General features: G+C 38.3%; 1 protein-coding gene across 1 annotated transcript in view; it reads left to right on the forward strand.

The window, feature by feature from the left end:
- The first annotated feature begins 273 nt into the window (after window positions 1-273).
- Window positions 274-19,981, forward strand: part of ablim1b (actin binding LIM protein 1b) — a 75,183-nt gene continuing 55,475 nt past the window's right edge. The window contains exons 1-2 of the mRNA XM_073867026.1: window positions 274-524; window positions 18,335-18,469. Coding sequence (XP_073723127.1) covers window positions 503-524; window positions 18,335-18,469 — 157 coding nt within the window. The 5' untranslated portion in view covers window positions 274-502. The remainder of the gene's footprint in view (window positions 525-18,334; window positions 18,470-19,981) is intronic.

Raw genomic sequence — 19,981 nt, forward strand, 5'->3', positions numbered from 1 at the left:
ATGAACAATGACAGATAGATGATGTTTGTGCATGAGAGAGAGAGGGACCAGAAAGGGTTAGAATTGTTCAAAAGATAAAAACAAGACATGGTCCCCATATCGCTCCCCTCCATGTTAAAAGAATTTAAGGTGGTGTCTGGGACTCGGAAAAGATTATAGCTATGGAATCTGCATTTGTCACACGGCAGCTGCAACCTGGTTATTTCAGAACAGCGAGGGCAGAGTCCACATGCACACACACATAGTATGCATGTGTATGAGGAGGGGGGGCTGCTTGAGAAGCAAAGACCAAGCCTGCAGTTGCTCATCGGCTGCTTAGTTTGAGAGTGCAAGCTCTGTCTGCCTGTTCTTCAGCTTTCATCTCGCTTTTTCTCTCTCTCTCTCGCTCTGCCTCTCGCTCCCTACTGCCGTCTCCTCACGTTTGGATTCACAAGAGGAATTAAAGAGCGCTCTCTTTCCCTGATCCTCCTCATCTGAACACCAGCAGAGCATTGAGGAACCAATGGTCATGGTGAAGGAGAAAGGTAGCATGGCTTTGCACAGCTTCTGCATGGGTGGGGACCGGAAGGGGGCTACAGCTTATGCTCGGCCGGTGGGAGATTCTGTACAGGTTGTTCGACAGAGTGTGAAATAGAAATGTGATACTGCAGTTTTGGGAAACATAGGACTGTGTTTATATCAGACCGGCCGATTCATTTGGATGGCATTTGGTCATTTGCAGATTATCGGCATTGGCAGATACTACAGTATAGCTGTGCTTGACTGGTGTCAGCTTTACAACCATGAAAGTGCTGTTTGGAGTTTCACATATATGTCGTTGTTGTTGTTTCTATTGTAAAATTCACATTGGCATACCTGTTTTCTTGATGTTCGTATTGGCTTACTATTGCAAATTGGTAATGAAAAAATGTGTTTATGTAGCTAGCATGCGATTTATATAACACGTAGTGTATTGTAGTCTATGTGTGTGCTTGTCGCTGTCTCTATGTTGGGCTGGTGTTAAAGGTTTCAGATAAGGATTATTTCAACATCCAGCATGTGGGCTGCACATTGGGTTATACAAATATTACGTGGATGATTATCCAGAAGACCGTGTGTGGGTCTATTTATTTGTTTCTCTGCCTGTGCATGAGCTTTTGTTTTGATTTTAGCATGAATTCATTACAGGTCTGTTCATTTACAAGTGCATAGTTAAATTTGGTGAATATACGTTACATCATTGTTCATGTGTTAGCAGTGCATATATTGTAGGTCTGATTCCCAGGAAACATGCATGGTGATAAATGTATACCTTATAATATGGTAATATATGGTGAGCACACAGTTGAGGGTACCCATTGACTTCCATAGTAGGATAAACAAATGGAAAAAATTCAAAAGTTTCAGTGTTATCTGTTGAGGGTAACCGCATTAGATGAGATCATCTGCTGAATCTTAAACACATCATCATCTTCACACAGGCCTCAGGACCACATCACCTGATTCGAAACAGTACTTGTTAACATCGAAAGACACTAAGGACAGAAGGTTTGTTGTGAAATGTTGTGTACATTTTGAAGGTTATTGAATTATTTACAGAATGCATGTCTCCACAATGTTTGGGAATCCTCTCAGTAACGGTGAATGCAAGTCGGGCGAAGGATGTTGTGGAGCAGTGACGTTCATGTGTTTTGAAAAGTAGATCAGGGTTTGGTAAAGCTAATAGTGGTCTGCGCAGAATGTGGGAGGGGGAGACTGAGAGAGCGATGAGAGTGAACTCAATAATGCATTTAGACTATTGCTGTCGCCATGGCAACCGGGCGATGACTGGTCTGTTGCTGAGGCCGTACCCCATGTGAATCATATCCCAGAAAAAACACCACTTCACACACCTGTATTCACACACTCACGCACACACATGTATGTTAATGCCTTCATATTGTGCACATGCACGCATACGCAATATGTTTACGTATGCATAGGCTTTTAATCATTAATTCAGCTGTCAGAAGCATCATGGTAAAGCAACACTTTACAATAAAATTGTGTAGAAGACATAAAGTTTACGCTGAACTACTATGCAATACACACTGCTCTCAAAGCATTTATTAATATTGCTTAAAGGAACAGTATGTAGGATTGTGGCCAAAACTGGTATACGCACAACCGGCGCAACGTCCTAGAATGTCTCTGAACAGGTTCACGCCCACTTTTGGGGGAAATCGCACTAGACGTTCCATTGACTTCCATTCAAAACAGCGGAACAAAGCAACCTTCGCACACAGCCGGCAGGCGTAAATAACTTATGAAATCACTCAGATTAAACACGTTGAGTAATTATCTGTCCACCCTGCCGGCCATAGAGCGCGAAAGATACATTGGCACATTTGATTTGGTCAATGTAGAAACGTGTCTCTTTCGTTCTCCCAGCATCAAGTTTGTGTAACAACGCTCCCTATTGGCCAGAGGTGTCTTACCCGGACATTAAACACGTACCTCATCAAGTCAACAGGGAAGCAAGTGAATGATTTTACTTCGTATTTGAAAGTTACTTCGTATTTATTTATTATGTCTTTATATTTATAGTAATGATTGCACTTTTCCGTCCAGCCATACAACTAACTGGCTTAGCGATATTTCCAGCAATCACTGGATGGCGTTGTTACACAAATTTGACGCTGTGAGAATGAAAGGGACATGTTTTTATATTGACCAAATTAAATGTGTTAATGTATCTTTCAGGCTCTATGGCAGGCAGGATGGACAGATAAATACTCGACATGTTTAATCTGAGTGATTTCATAAATTATTTACGCCTGCCGGCTGTGTAAAACCGCCGCTCCGTTCCGCTACCTCGAATGGAAGCCAATGGAGGCGCTGCTTTTTTAACCCCCGAAAAGGGGCGGTGACGAAATTTACAGTCAAGTTCCCGGATGTGCCGGTAGTCCGTATTGCAATCACAAAACTTGTGGCCAAAACTGGTACTGCAATCACACAACTGGTGGCCAATACACAAAATGACAACATAAACATCAGTTGAGGGCTGCAACTCCACTTTTTAAATGACAATATCCTGGCCAGACCACTGTTGTCAGTGATATAAGTATTTGAAATGAAAATTATTTCTTAATCTCTAGTGACATTTCAGGGCCATTTAATGATTAATTGATATAAATTTCTTACATACTGTTCCTTTAATGTTATTTTTACATATACATATTTAACATTACAAGTTCTATATATGAAGTTAGTGTTCCTGTACTGTAGTTCACGGGCGTAACACAAACTTGTCAAATTAATTGATCAAATGCATTGTAAGTCTCTTTGGGTGATTCTCACGAAATCCAGATATAGAAGGTGTCCAGTAAAAAATAATTTTTTTTGCACATATAAGGTCTGAACTTTCTATCTATAACCATTATTTTCTGAGGATTTAAAAAATATTTCCTATATAATTATTTTTTAGATTATCATTATCAAAAATTATCATGATATTACATGATATGCATTTACAAACTCATGTTTCGGTAATGATGGGTACTACTATGACAAACAAAATTTCATCTTTTATCTGGAAAGAAAAAAATAAGAACTGCTTACCTGGTATCACAGTCAATTTTGTCCTTTCCAACAATTTTTTTTAAACAATGATTGAAAATTGTTGCGAAGGGAGAGAAAATTGGTCTTGGACACATTTATATTCCTTGTTATTGTCTTCACATTTACAAATGATCACCAAATACCACATGCTTCTTTACTGTAAATGTTTATAGTATAACATGCGCTGAAGCTTTTTATTTTTTAGATATATTTTAATTATAAACATCAAAGAACCCAAATCCAGTCATGGACACATTGTAACTGTATGCTTGTTATTTTGATACTCTTACCTTGCATTCATTTTTTTATCAAAATGTTTCATGACACCTCATAAGTCTAATTTCGCAAGAATCACCCCTTTGGATAAAAGCGTCTTCCAAATTTCTAAATGTAAACATAATGAATTATGAACTAACTTTTTTATGCATATAAATCAGTATACCGTCCCTATTGTTAGTGCCTCTTTTCAATTGTATTCTTTAAGTATTTTCATTGAAAATCATTCGCCAAATTGTATCTCAGCCCCCTTTGTGCTAACAGATTTGACATGACCTCCATACATGCAGCAAGTATCTGAGCCTTACATAGCAATGACATCACAAATACACACACATGCATATCTCCACTCCACTCAGCACTTGCTAGAACAGTATCTTGTCTCTCAGTAGTAAAATGGGAATGCACAGTTGGACTCTACAAGGCACATAACTCTGATAACATTTTCCATGAATGGTCACACAGTGGTTTAGATGATTGTAATGGGATCACTGGTTTGTTAATAGTGCTACACTGTAAAAAATGTCTGTAGAAATTACAGTATTAATGGGTGTTACTGGCAACTAGCTGCCAGTAACTTACTGTAGATTTTACATTTATGTTATTTACTGGCAACATTTTGTTCAAAGTAAAATGAACATGAAACATTTTTTGACTTTATCTTCTACAGTAAGTTACTGGCAACCAGCTGCATAATTACAGCAAATTTTTTAGAGTGAATATTAAAAACCTAGACATCAGATGCAAAATCCTCTGATGTTTTCTTGTTAATTAGCATTTTTATCAGGCTCTTATGTTCGGTTATTTTTCTTTAATGGCAATGAAAAGGTTATAAGTCAGTAACTGATATGTCTTATTTTCACGAATGTTATTTTATTGGTATTTAAAGCTCACGTAACACACACTGTTTCTGCATTTCTGTTAATCTGGAGTACCTATAGAGTAGTATGACATCCTTTATATCTCTGAAGAGTCTTTAGTTTAATCAGATTTATAAAAGAAAGATTAGCTTTACCGAATCTTTCCGATAACATACGAAAAATTGAAGAAGGAGGAGTTACTGCCGCGGGTGGAGCGAGTACGAGTCATGCAACACTATACCTTATGATTCACTACATGTTTGTGTCATTTATATAATATGCACGTGCTTATTTCCAACATAACACAGAAGTCTTACCGCATGTAACTCATGACCCGGTTGGGAAAATCCAGCGCATCAAACACACACGCAAAACTCTGCTGCCACCCCGGATAATAAACTAGATCCATTGTTTTCATAAGGCTGGATTTCTTCTCCTTACATCCAAAAACACACTTCATCTTTCGTGCCATTGTTGAGTTTTGAAATTAAACAAAGCTGAGTGGCATGATAAGATGTTTGCAAGCTTTAGCATCTCCCGCTGATTGACGGGTGGGCGGGGTTTTCCGGGGGAAGTGCCCATATAAAAAAGTGATACGTATAGCAAACCCCTGAAACGTCAGTTGGACCTGTAATCGAAAAAAACTTTCCGAAACTTGTACGAACCCTGGCGAAGTGCATTCGGCACAGAAATACTCTGTAACATGGCCAACTGCTTTTTTGACACTTTGCCTACGTTTAGCATGAGGAAACAACTCTATAACTGTGTTAATAAGTCAGAATGCTTGAAATACCATTGAACCCCCCTTTTTAACAAAATTTGTATTTTGCTGCAAAACCCTTTAAGTGCATGCAAAAAAATAAAAAAATAAATCCACTTCTTTGGACAATACATAGTAAACAATTAGAAAAAACACTAAAGATGGAATGAGAAACATTGCAAATGATAAAAGTAAGAATAAAAAAAGAGTAAAAATTAAGAATAAGGGGGATATATACTATTTTTGTGTTTATCTACATACTTTACATTTGTGAATCTGTTTCAGTATGCAGTATATTTTGTTAAATATAGTAAGCCAAAAACAGACCAAAGGCATTTTAATATACTGTAATGGCTTAAATGCATGTGCTGAATCTAAATTTAGCCTCACATGTGCACTAAATTATCAGCTGTTTCACTAATGTGCCTTTGTCCTGACATTTAATTTTGTTGACTTGCTTCTTAGGGATTAGCTGACCTGAAATGTCTCAATGCTTTTAATGGCCTTTTAATGTGAGGGAAAGTTCAGAATGATTGAGCTCATAAAATCATCTGTCAGGGGATAACAGATCTGATACAGATATATGTGTGTGTGACCACATGACAACTTCATTACCACTCTATTATTATAGCTGTGGGTATATCAGTCAGTTATCTACAGCACCTCATAGGCAGTACAGATATGCTTATCACATTTTTACTATGGTAAAAGTGTCCTTTGGCCACCTGGTGAGTTGGCTTTATATATTGCTGGGCACACAGAGAATTCACATTTACCTTTATGCAAATGTAAATAAATGTAAATTTGGAAGAGCTATACTGTATATTTAATATGTGTGATTATTGGAATCAAACCCATAACTTACATGTTGCTAATGCAATGCTGAACAATACAGTAAGCTACTCAGGATACTAAGCTACCAAAGCTATAAAAATCTCTGTATCTGCCCAGCCTCTTTTTTTCCTTTTATTTCTTTAACACAATCGATTCTCAATCAGTGACAAAGCCAATCTTGATGAGGTGTCTGTAGGCCCCACCCACACTTAGCGAGCTTCTTCATGTGTATTTTTATCTAGGTGTGATCAGGTCTAATGCACCTATAACAGTATCCGAATCATGTCTTTTTTGTTTTTGCATTGTTCATATATTAAATATTAACAGGATTTAGTGAGCAAAAGGAAATTGTAGATTTACTGAAACATCTGACTGTAAATGAAAGATATTTCAAAGCAGTGATTCTATCGTTTCTTGACCATGTTTCTATACAGTTGTCTGAACACTGTCAGAAAGAAAATGTCAAAAAATGGTCCCTAGCTGTCACTTGGGCGGTACCCTTTCAAAAGTGCACCTTTGCACCTTAAGAGTTTATATTAAAGGCGGGGTGCACGATCTCTGAAAGCCAATGTTGATATTTGAAATCACCTAAACAAACACGCCCCTACCTCAGTAGAATCTGGACCTTCTTTTGATAGACCCGCCCCACACATACGCAACCCAGGCAACGATGTTGGTTAGTAGACACGCACCTTACTGCTGATTGGCTACAAGTGTGTTTTGGTAGTCGGCCCAAAGCGTTTTTCAGATATTGTATCAGATATCGGCGCAGTAACACCCTCCCTCTCCCATTATGAAAGGGAGAAGAGGAGCGGACTTTTCAGGAGAGTCGAAGTACTCCCAAAAGTGCTATTACGCCATACAATATAGTTCCTCTTTTAAATCCGCTTAGAAAAGTGCTACGTTTTATTTTGTACCACCAAACTTGCTCGTATAACTACTCGTCTTAAATAGGAAAAACGTTGATGTGTTTGGTCACTTCTAACTTTATCTCTGATTGGTACCATTGAAGGAATGGGGCTAAGCTAAATGCTATCGAAGTGTCACAGCGCGCTCCAGCGCTTACGTGCACGCACACAGATGATAGAAGGATGTATCAACAATTCTTAGTTAAGGTAATAACATATTTTAATATTGAAAATGAGTAGACTATTCCTTTAAGGATACATATTGGTACCAAATGTATACATATCTGTGCCTTAATGGTACATATTAGCTACTGCACCAGTGACAGCTTGGGACCAGTTTTTGAAAAAATTTTACAGTGTATGTGACAATTTGGATCGTAGCCTGATAGTCGATCACAAACATGCAATGCAAAATCATTGTAGGTAACAGTGTTGCCAGATTGGAAATGTCCAAGGATCGTACCAGAAGCTCAAAACTATAATATTTGGAAAAAAATCATACCCAAGTCAAATGTGCATAATACAGCTATTTACCTAGATAAACAACTTTTGATAGCCTGCAGACTTCCCCAGTAAATAAATAACTAGGTGTACCTTAGTAGGAGGGTCGAAACTACTGACCTAAGCGATGAAGTGGGAACGTTAACTCTTGAGAGAGAGATTTAGTCTCCATGATGATTGGCTGAGAAGACGTAATGTGAGAAGATATAGAGTTGTAGCTAGAAGGGGTACAGGAACCGACGAAATCTCACCGGAGGAGTGTTGTTTTATCCTAATCCTACCATCGAACCTAACCCTAAGCCCAAAATGTCACGGGATTTAGGCAATAGCTGTATGCCATCTCGCCAAAACTAAGAGATGGAAGACATGCGTTGCGTAACACGCATTCGAGTTCTCCTCACAATTTTAATGGTAGATGTAGTAGAATCCACAGCTAGATGAATAAGTATAGAAGCCCTATGATGGCAACGACCATTTGAAGTGTCAAAAAATTTCCGTACATTATGGGATTTTTTTCATTATTGATCATACATTGCACAGAAGTCAAAATTACGGTACAAATACAATAATTATTGTACATCTGGCAACACTGGTAAGTAAAGAAAATAGCTTTCAATAGCAGTCGCGCAAAGCATGTGTCTAAATAAAGCCCTTATTAGTGTCCATTGACGTGCATTTTGCAGAAGCCGCCCAGTCATTGTTTTTTCTGAGGTCAAGTGTTAAGGTGAGAGGTGCACTAATGTTGAGATTAGTACAGTGGTTGTACTGAGGTTAAACTCGTATCCAAAGCAGCAGAGGTCAAACAATCTCCTTTAGAAGAAAAGAGGTTTAGACCTTTGCTATTTAGCTTATGAAGGAATGTATCATAGATGTTTGTAAAAGGTCAGATTTGTTTTAAAATAGCAGGAGGTAGCGGTTAAGAGGAAAACATTGAGTCATGATGTTCACACATGTACACGCTTAAAGCCCTTTTCACACAGACATTCCGGAAAATACATGGAAAATGCACCCTGGATTTTTTTGTTCATTCACACTGCCAATGATTTGCCGGAATCTGCAAGGTCCTGGAAAGACACATGACCTGTTTTAACGTCTTGCACTGAAGTCTGCATTTTATTTATTTCTCTCCACAGAAACCACTTGCGTGCATTTTTGTTTATGTTAAGACTATAAAAAAGCGTGTTACACGCCATTTTATGCTGATGAATGATCTCAACTTCAGTGGATATTTGACCAGCTCCATGATCTCTGTTTTAATCCAGTATTCAGACATTTCTCATCATGATTGTTAATATGCATTTAAAAACCCCATTTTGAGGAGCTGAACGATATATCTTGTTGGGATGATGCACGGGCTTTTTGTTTATTATAAGCTGAAATGAGCACATGACGCCAAAATCTTTATGTTGCTAAAAAATCTCCGCTTCAGCACAGTAAGTGACGAATTAACTTACCTGATATCTGCATCAGTCCAGTTTGCTGACATTTCTCATTGTGAATGTTGATCTGCATGTAAACCTCTCATTTTAAAGAGTTGAACCTCACAACAGCTTGGCCGGCATTGTTTATGCGTCTCATTTATCATTTCCTGATAACTGCTTCAGTCTAGTTTGTGACATTTCTCATTGTGAATGTTGATCTGCATGTACATCTCTCATTCTAAAGAACTGAAACATAACTTTTGTTGTGATGAAACGCGGGTCTTCATTAGGACACGCCCATTACTGCATTGTTTCGGCTTCTTGTTCACACAGAGGGTTTTCCGGGTATCTTACTAAGTCCTCTTTCCGCCAATGATCCTAGAAGATTTCTTGTGTTTGCATTCACACAGAAGCTTGTTTGGCGATTTTAAGAGTATTTTCTGGGACCAAAGTTCTGTGTGAATGGGGTTTTTGAGTCAGAATGCTGGTTTAACACAAGACACATTTTTTTGCCTTAGGATTAGGGAAATCCCCATAGACCGTAAAAAAATATGGACGTAGTGTCCGTGACATCACCCATTGGTTTGTGAAGATCGCTTTTGAAGCTTAAAGTAGGCGTTGCCTGCCGTCGCCATCTTGGCCGCGCGTCCCCGCGAATTACTCGTGGAAAACCGAAAATGGGTAAACAGGCGGGACATGGGTGAAGCTGAGGTGAAACCACGCCCGCCTAGCGCGAGTCCAGTGACAGCAGTGGCTGTTCAACCGACACTCAAGCGGCCACGCCCTTAATTATGCAGAAGTTTAAGGCTTAATATAATCTAAACGGGTGAGTTACAAAAAAATTCACCCCCCTCACAGTTGTCATGAAGGGCAAAATTAGCTATATAGGCCAAAAACACTTTTTGTACCAGGCTGTAAACATATTATTTTCTTCTGTAAAGTTGGCCATTTTTAACATGGGAGTCTATGGGAATTGACTCCCTTTTGAAGCCAGCCTCAAGCGGCCAGTCAATGAATTGCAGTTCAAGTTACTTCCGTGTTGGCTTCATTAGAGAGATCGGAAGGTTGCCCCTCAGAAATCCCCCAATATATTTCAATCTTAAAGCCTGATTTAAACCAACATAGGCTGTGTAAATCTGTGTTTATGTAGGAATGTATATAAAACCACCATGGGTGAGTGATTATTAGTAGAGTCACACCCCTTAGCTTAGACCAGCATGAATTGTCTATGATGATTTTTGCGGTAACACTTTACAATAAGGTTGTATTTGTTAACATTAGTAAATGCATTAGCCAACTTAACCTAACAAAATGCAATATACTGATAATTACTCAAAGGGATGCATAGATTTATTGGCATGTAATCGTTATTGGTAGATAAAGGCTTTTTTTCCCCAGTATTGGACATCGGGCGATTGTTTGGAAACAGTCGATGACCAGGGCAAATTATATTTTGGCGTGACAATAATGATGAGTTTTGTAATTTTGTAATGCACAAATGCACAAGCCTAGTTTTAATAAAAATGATGCTAAAACTATGGCTGTCAAAAGATTAATTGCGATTAATCGCATACAAAATAAAAGTTTTTTGCTTAATCTATGTGTAATTATTTTATATATATAAATACACACACATTAATGTTTGTATTAAAGAAACATTTACATGTATATTTATTTTGATATATTTTAAATATAAATTAAAAATATACTTAAATTACATTTTTCTTAAATTCATACAGGGATGTGTGTATTTTATATATACATAATATTTGAAGAGTTTGGTTCCAAAACGCAATAAATCCATTTTGACAAATTTCGGTAAAAACGTGTTTTCTATACCAAGAAAGTGACAAGATTAAAACCACTATTTTCTGTTACAAACCTTCACATAGCATCTTTAGGTTATAAAAACATAAAAAATTCAAATCCATAACTAGATTTTTAAAGATTTATTATAAAAATGAATTATTTTTTCCACAAAATGCAATAAATCCATGACATTTTTTTTCCAAAATGCTAGAAATCTATTCAATCAAATGTGCATTCATCTTTGCCATTTTATATTCATTTAGTTGAACAGTTGTACACACTGATTAAAAAAATAAATATTAATGGCATTAATAAAAACACTTACTTTGTCATATTAAGAACACTGTCATTGCTGCGATCAGCTGTAAAATGTTTTGGTCCTGCTCGATTTTCGTTGACTTTGAGTAAAATAATGGAAAGTTTTTCATAAGATTCCCTGGGGTCACTGTGTTAGCATGATGCTGTCGGGAGATCAAGCACCCGTCTCCCGAGTGCCTTTTGCGGAAATTATTAGATGTTGATGGCTTACGTTTCTTTCCCGTCACAGAAAACCATCACAGGTTTATCAATGCAATTAAAAGTATTATTTTGTTTTGTTTGTTGATCACGAAGTACAAAGTAGATGAGGGAAGCTAGGACTCCGTGTACTCAGCACGCCGCCATTGTTTGTTTACATTGCGTGAATGGTGCGCTGTAATTTCTGGAGCGGATTTATTGCGTTCTGTAAAAAAGGAGGAGTGGCGCATTTTGGGAAAAAAGGGAAAAAAGATGACAGAATAACACGGCGGATATTGGATTTTGTGTAAAATTAAGAATTCATTTCCATGATGTTTGAAAGCCAATGTTGATATTTGAAATCACCTAAACAAACACGCCCCTACCCCAATAGAATCTGGACCTTCTGTTGATAGACCCGCCCCACACATACGCAACCCGGCATTTGATTTGATTTGATTGGCTATAAGTGTGTTTTGGTAGTCGGCCCGTCTCCTTTTCCAAAGCGTTTTTCAAACATCGTGGACTCCGCCTTTAACTACTGACCTGATATAATACTGATTTTGGCAGTAACTCATTTTTTTTCAAAAATGGCGTTTGTCCCGTTTTGAAACCAAACTCTTCATTTACACACAGTACACACACACATATTATGCAAACACAGGCTTTTGTTTTGTATGTGATAGATCGCGATAAGACTTTTGACAGCCCTAGCTAAAACATAAACAGTGATTTAATGTAAATATGGTGCGGCACTATGCTGCATTTACTACAGTTAAACTGTGGGTAGTTTGTAAATAAGATGTGGTGCATTTGAAATTCATTGTTAAGCTGTGTTGTCACCTGCCCACATTCCCTCACATCGGTGTCAACCATCACTGTGGTGATGTGCTCTTTGTCCACGCTGTTTGGCAGAAAACAAAGATTGCATAGCTCATAAATAAATCAGTGTCCAAATGTGTGCCTTTTGTGTCTAATATGCCACTGTAAAATCTCTTGTACAAGTGGCAACACATCACGAGAATCTCAGCTTCCGTGCGTGATCGAAACAGGAAATGTTCATTCTTCCCTCTGTGTTGTCTATCACTTTTGCAGCCTCACTCCAGGGTTTCACCGCATGAGCTCCTGGTGACACACTGTTGCCGCCCTGCCGAAGCCGGTTGCCATAGCAACAGCTGTTTTGGGCAGAGTGTGCTTGTTTGAGATGAAATCCCTGCTTTAGTTTCAAGGGCCAGTAGGAACATTCCTGAACGACCAACTCTGCCAAAATCTTATCATTGCTACTTAGAGGCTCGCTTGCCCTCCTCCTTCATCCAAATTCCCAAAAACTCCTACCGTCCATTGAGTGTCACACATGAAACATGGAGAAGGCATTGTGATTGTTTGGACAGGAATTAAAGCTCATAGAAACTTAGAGCTGTTTTGCTAGTGACATGATGTTTGGTGGCAATATTATGTAAGAAATTGTGGCCTAATAAGGACTCAATAGTGATGCTGGGAGAAAGATCTTACACAAGCATTTCAAGTGACCAGCGATTAGATTAAAGAGTCATGTATTAACCCTCCAATAGAGAGAGAGAACGAGATAAAGAGCAGGGAAGTGGCTCCTGTTTTTATGAGGGCAAGAAGGGTGATAGTGAATATAGAAAAGAGTAAGAAGAGGGTGGGAAGACTATGAGTAAGAGAAGAGATTTGCAGTCGAAAGGTTCAGGGTTGCGTTTGAATTAACTTCAGCCATCTAAACTACCGCCCTGGTTTAGATCAGCAGCTTTGTACTGACACAATCTTGCTGTGATGACCTTGAATAGATGGCACATTAAGTAAAACAGCATATGTATACAATAAGCAACTGATAGAATTGATGTTGGAAATGTCTGCTTCCTTGATTATCGGGATTTAACACTTTGTTTTAAAAACTATTTTAATGTGTTTTTGAGAAAGATATATGGGAGAGACTCCGATTTTGAGGCATGCGACATGACCCACCCACTTTCTAAGAACAATGATATTGGACACACTCACTTTTTTGTAATTTAGCGCATACAGTATGTCTGTTTACTTGTCAGAGCGCCGCCAATCAAATCCATTCCATTAGACTACAGATAATGCCCTAATAAATGTAACTCCGTTCCGCGTTTTAGCTACAGCCTTGACTTTTTCACTGCGGCTTCTGCAAATCCATTCCACTCATTTAGACTCACCTGCGGCACTCCAGCGACTCAAGGCAACCTAAACAAAGGTTTTAGGCTATAAAAGCATTGTTTAATTAAAAGGTAGCAAGAAAATGGCATATACTCCTGTAAATGTTTTGCATCCACCCATATTTTTTGCTTCTGATGCCCATGTGTAGGGGTGTGTTCGTTTTAATGTTTGTCTTGGTGATGTACCGATAATCAAGCAATGTTTACGATTATTTAGCTGTTGTGAATAGCGTTAATGTGTTTCTATTTGGTCATCATTTTCTTCAAAGCAGCTTTGTTAAAGGTGCCTTAGAAAAAAAACTATTTATCATAGGCATAGATGAATATTAAGAGTTCGGTATATGGTAACGACATATTGGAGCCTCAAACACGATTGTTTCCTCATTCTTATGTAAACCTTGTGCATGCAAAAGACAGCTGGAAAACAGGCCAATCTCAACATAACACCAACTGTGAAGTTACAGTCGAGATGTACGTCCCCAACATTAAATTACACATTAAATTAGGTACAATGTTGTTACAATGCTAAAAACAAAGTTGTGACTGCTGAGTTAACACTACATGTTAATTAATGCTATATGCTAGTGTTAAAGCTGAAGTTCTACTATTGACTTTACAGTTACGTTTGCAGGTCTATACTGAAAAAATAAACACAAACTTACCACTTAGAAATGCCCATTAACAATCTCCAAACAATTAGTTGTTCCTCAAAATCGGTATTTTTGTCTGATACAGGCTCAAACATAAGGGGCCCTATCTTGCACCAAGCACAATTGACTTTGTCAGTGACGCACGATCATTCGTATTTTGCACCGGCGCACAGCGGGTTTTTCCCTCCATAGACGCACGTCGGCAAACTAGGGAATGAACTTGCGCTCCCTGGGCGGTTCACACACTTTGCTTATCTAATCTACACAGATGCAACAGTTATTTTTGCAAATCATAAATTGTTACAATAAAAAATATAAACACATGAGATAAGGGAAATCATTGTGGTGATAGTTTTTATTTATTTTATGTGGCTGCGTTAAAAAATTATCATGCAAATAACGATTAAAATATTTTCATAAGTTTGTTGTGTGGCTGTATTATGTTTATTTTATGTAAATAATAATTAAAATGTTTTCATAAGAAACCTTAATGTATGTGAACTTGATTTGTAAGTGTACTTTGGGGTTGGACTGCTTGGGTGAGGGTGGACGCAGCGATGTCCTCTGCTGTCATCAGGTCCTGTGTAGAGGCAGATCCACCTCCCGTTACACGGCGTGCCCGATTTATGCTGGCAAGCTTGGGATTCCCCCGTCTCCTGACATCATTGTAGCGCTTGCGGCGCAACGTCCTGGGGATGCCAGCTGATGAGACAATTGTGGCTATTTCCTCCCACACCTGTTTAGCCGACCCTGATTTGGGCAGGTTTCTCCCATCCTCATACAAAACAACTTCTCTGTCTTTGACTGCTCTTACAAGAACGTTGGTCTCCTCGGCTGTGAACCGCATCTGGCGTGCGCCTGGTAAATCCGTCATAATAATAGCAACCCGCCATGGAACTTGAGCACTTGCGTTTAAAGGTAATGTTGGCTGACGTTCTGATTGGTTTATTTGACGTTACGCCCAAACCACACCTATGAATAATGAACCTACTTCAGACCAACCCCTTATTGATTTGCACCTGGCGCAAGAGTTATTTCTCCCGCCGGGAAAATAGCAACACAAAGTCACTTGCGATTTGCGCTTCGCGCTTGCGCTTCAGATCGTTAAAATAGGGCCCAAGGTCTGTTAACTAATGTGAGCTACTGGCATGAGCCGCAGAGCAATCAGAGCAGAGCTCAGCATTACTATTCATGACCCTTTTAAATAAGGCAAAAACCATTTCATTATATTGTAAATGGACATGTAACAATGTTTCTGGATAATTTTTGCGCTTAATAATGTTAAATACCTTCTATGTAGATAATAAAGAACAATTTAACAGATTATTTCAATGCATTCTTTGGCACCTTTAAATAAGTCCCTGTTTTGTGATGTGTAAATATGTGAGTTCTGGTACGCTGTCAGAAACAAAAGGTCTGTCAAAGGGGAAGTAACTAACCCTTTGAAAAGGTCCTAATACATTTGTTCATTTGGTATCAATATGTACTTCTGAAGTAAGTTACTAATATGGCCTCCTGGGTAGCACAGTTGCCCCACAGTTAGAAGGTCTCTTGTTTGAGCCTTGGCTGGTTCAGGTGCTCTTTCTGTGTGGATTTTGCATGTTCTCTCTGTGTCAGTGTGAGTTTACTCCGGGTACTCCCGTTTCCCCACAGTCCAAAAACATGCAGATTAGGAGAGTAGGAGGTAACTGCCCTTCCCCAACATGTGTATAGATCAACTTGTGTGGATTTTCATTTAAAAGTACACAATATGTCCTTATGGTACAATTATGTACCTAAAACATGTTGTAAAGGTAGAGGTACAAAACAGTTCCCCCTAAGGTACCACCTCAGAAACAACCAATTATTCTTTATAGGGTACAGTTTTGTGCCTTTTTTCTCAAAGTGTTGCCATAGATGCTGGAATGGCGTCAAGAATAAAAAATAAATAAGCTTTCTTTGGAACCAATGAGGTACTACTAATATGAACTACTAATATTTTGGTGTAGTGACAGCTAGGGACCTATTTTACCATTTTTCTGACAATGTGGTTGTGTTCGTTCCATTGTAAAGTTCACGACTCATTTCCGTTACATTCAATCAAGTAATTTCTGTGGCATACTTCATATAACTATATAATAATAATATAATAATTTTTATATTTGTGCATTTTAATGAAAATAATTGATTACTTCTTCCTATCATACTGGCAATGGTAGTTGAAACTGTGGCTCTTTAGATTTTAAATACATTCTGTATTAGCAGCATATTTCAGAGCAAATGCAGATACCATTTACATTTATGCATTCGACAAACACTTGATCCAAAGCGACTTAAGGTGCATTACAAGGTATTCATTTTTTATCAGCATGCGTGTACCCTGGGTTCAAACTTATGACCTTTTGGGCTGCTAACGTAATGCTCTACCACTTTTTAAGTTTTAAAGGAGTATTGTTATCATTATATACATATAATGTATTATTTATGTTAACTATATCACCCAGCTGTATAGTGTATTCATATTAACATGTAAAAACTGTATAGAAATGTATTTTACAGAAGCTTATGTCCAAAGTGCCGACGTTAATGTTCACGTCTCCGACTAGCGCGTAAGAAGCAGCAATCGAACTCGGGTGCGGACCAAACAACCGTACCAAGACCCAGCTGAAGAGGTGGTCTCGGTCTGGTTGTTTGGTCCGCTCCCGAGTTCAATTGCTGTATTCGCACCTGCCCAAAATGTCTGCACTAACTTGAGTTCGATTCAATCGAACCAAACAAGACAGGTGTGAATACGCCCCCACAGTACATTACAAAGATATACATTTGATCAGTATATATGTTCCCTGCGACTGATGGCAACATGAACACCTGTCCATGTGGTCGTGATCACTACAGTGTGGCTGCAAGCAAAAACACCTCCAAACACCTACTAACACTTCTCTAGCACCCACACTGTGTGATGATAACACCTAAACTGTTGGTGTTGGCCTGCTGTGCACTTTCTGATCGCTCAAGAGCGTTACGTAATTCAGGTTGGTTGAGGCGATTGCCTCTGTTAGTACAAACATAACATATTTCAGGTCAAACTTAATCTGCTTTAGAAAATTAGACACTATTTGTACACTAATATTAGATAATTGTTTATACTTCCCCCAAATGTATTTTGTAAAGTTATTTTATCATTTATTCAACTAATGATTTAATTTTAATTCAGTCATATATTATTATAAATCATTGGTCACACCTAGCCATTGTTAATCTTTTTATTTTTCATTTTAAGTCTATGTTATTGCACAAAATCTATTTTTTTCATCACAAAGCTGCCTTACTTTCATTGTCATGAGGATATTGTCAGGCACAGTATATACAAATTAATTTATTAGAACCAAAAACGTGTGATTACATGAAATTTGCTCAATAATGGGATCTCACAGGAAGCTATGTTTTCCGCTTGTCACATATCACATAAAGTGACATAATGTGTATTTTAGGGGAGGTTTAAATTTCTGTCCAGGATTTAAAGGTGCAGTGTGTAAATTTTAGCGGCATCTAGTGATGAGGTTGCGACTTGCAACCAGCAGCTCAGTTCACTGATCACCCTTCGCTTTTGAAACGCATAGAGAAGATACGGTAGACACCACAGGACAAACATGTCATCTTCGGAGACAACTTAGTAAAAAAAATTTGTCCGTTAAGGGCTTCTGTAGAAACATGGTGGCACAAAATGGCGACTTCCATGTAAGGGGACCCTCGGTGTATGTAGATAAAAAACGTCTCATTATAAGGCAATAAAAACATAAAGGTTCAGTATGTAAGATCTTTATACACCTCTAATTATATAGTTTTGTATATTATTTTGCATTTCTGTCAAGAGATCCTTCTAAAAATTACACACTGCACCTTTAAGTATGCGGTTTTCAGCTACTATGTGCACTTGTAATATTGTACTGTATTTAATCATATTGGGTTTCATACAGTAGCATTCACTACATAAAATCCTTGTATGTCCATATCCAATATAGAGGTTTTTGCTTATCCCACATCTCTGTGTTTTTTCACAGTGGCCCATTCACAGGACCCTCACCACCCACCCGGAAAACTGGTCATCCAGTGCTATAAGTGTGGGGAGCCATGCAAAGGGGAGGTTCTCCGCGTGCAATCCAAGCACTTCCATATTAAATGTTTTACATGCAAAGGTAAGATCTGTTTAGAAATTAAACATTATTCATCTCTGTGCATCTGCTGGCTTGCTACATTTCTCAGGTTATGAATGAAGCTAGCGTGTGTAGTACTACTAAATTCCTAAGCAAAGTCTGAGCTTTGAGGAATGCAATTTAATGGCATTTACTGATAATTCCAGCTAAATTGTGACCATGGGATGGTGGAACAAAGACATCTTTGATAAAGCAGGAATTCAAAACTTTATTACCTGGTGAATGAGGTCCTAGGTCTGTCCAAAGCCGTGTTACGACCCCTCTATGTTACCAGGGTAATTGAATGTCTACTCGGTTCACTTATGTAGTTGATAGGAATAACAGAAAGGTGACCTTCACTAAATTTCTTGGTGAGAAGTACAGTAGTTTCAGTTTGTAAGTCTGATGTGGTTATTGTGCATGAGTTTCTGACCATCCTTTTTATTTAGCGAGTAGTGATGATGTTGTGTCTCCAAATTTATTTTCACTGTTTTTCTGTATGGGTCGACCAGCTGATCTCTCTCTGGTCCTATAAAATATGTGTTTTATGTGGTGGCGCGTTGCCAGTCACAAAGAGCAGACAACTAATTTCCTTCTGGAAGCCAACAAGAGCTTTCAATCACTCTTAGTACCTGAGAAAAAGCTTTGAAATGTTTCTAATAGAAAGACGATCAGTTGCATTGCATTCCTGATAAATGTGCATCAATTCTGAATGTGAAACATCTCTTTGAATGTCATTGCCATGGCAACCATAATACCAGGAGACTGCATCTGGCTGTAATAACTGTGTATGATGAGTCTAGACAATAAATGTCAGAGTGTCTATAAGCTTCTGTCCTCAACAATCCTTTAAAAAGCCATGTAAAGCAGAGGTCTCCCTGGTTTACCTTTTAAATTCTACCTGGGCAATTCAGTCCACCTGTAGTCGCTTTAGTTTAGTCACTAATCCCTGATGTTAAATTAGGGTGTCGGAACCGGGAGTGCTCTGTCATTACCCTAACACTTATATCCCATCACACAATTGCTTTGATCTTAATACACTGCTGCCAAGCAGTTATTTTTTTGGAAGATATAATGTGGCCCAAGAGCCATTTATGACTACAACTAATCTGCATTTGACTCCTCCTACTGTGGGTTATATTGATATATATTTATGCGTTTGGCAGACACTTTTATCCAAAGCGACTTACAGTGCATTATAAGCTATACATTTTTATCAGTACTTGAGTTCGAACCCACAACAATGACTAAAACAAACCTATATTTGGCTCCTCCCACTGAAAGTTGACTACAACCAATCTGCACTTGGCCTCTTCCACTGTGTGTTAAAAACCAAAAACCTATATTTTGCCAATCCCACTCTCTAATGACTACAACAAACCTATAGTTGGCTCATCTCACAGAAAGTTGACAACAACCAATCAGCACTTGGCTTCTTCCACTGTGAGTTAAAAACCTAAAACCTATATTTTGCCCCTTCTAGTCTCTGATGACGACAACAAATTGGCTCCCCCC

This window comes from Misgurnus anguillicaudatus, chromosome 4, assembly GCF_027580225.2.
Source record: "Misgurnus anguillicaudatus chromosome 4, ASM2758022v2, whole genome shotgun sequence".
NCBI lineage: Eukaryota > Metazoa > Chordata > Actinopteri > Cypriniformes > Cobitidae > Misgurnus > Misgurnus anguillicaudatus.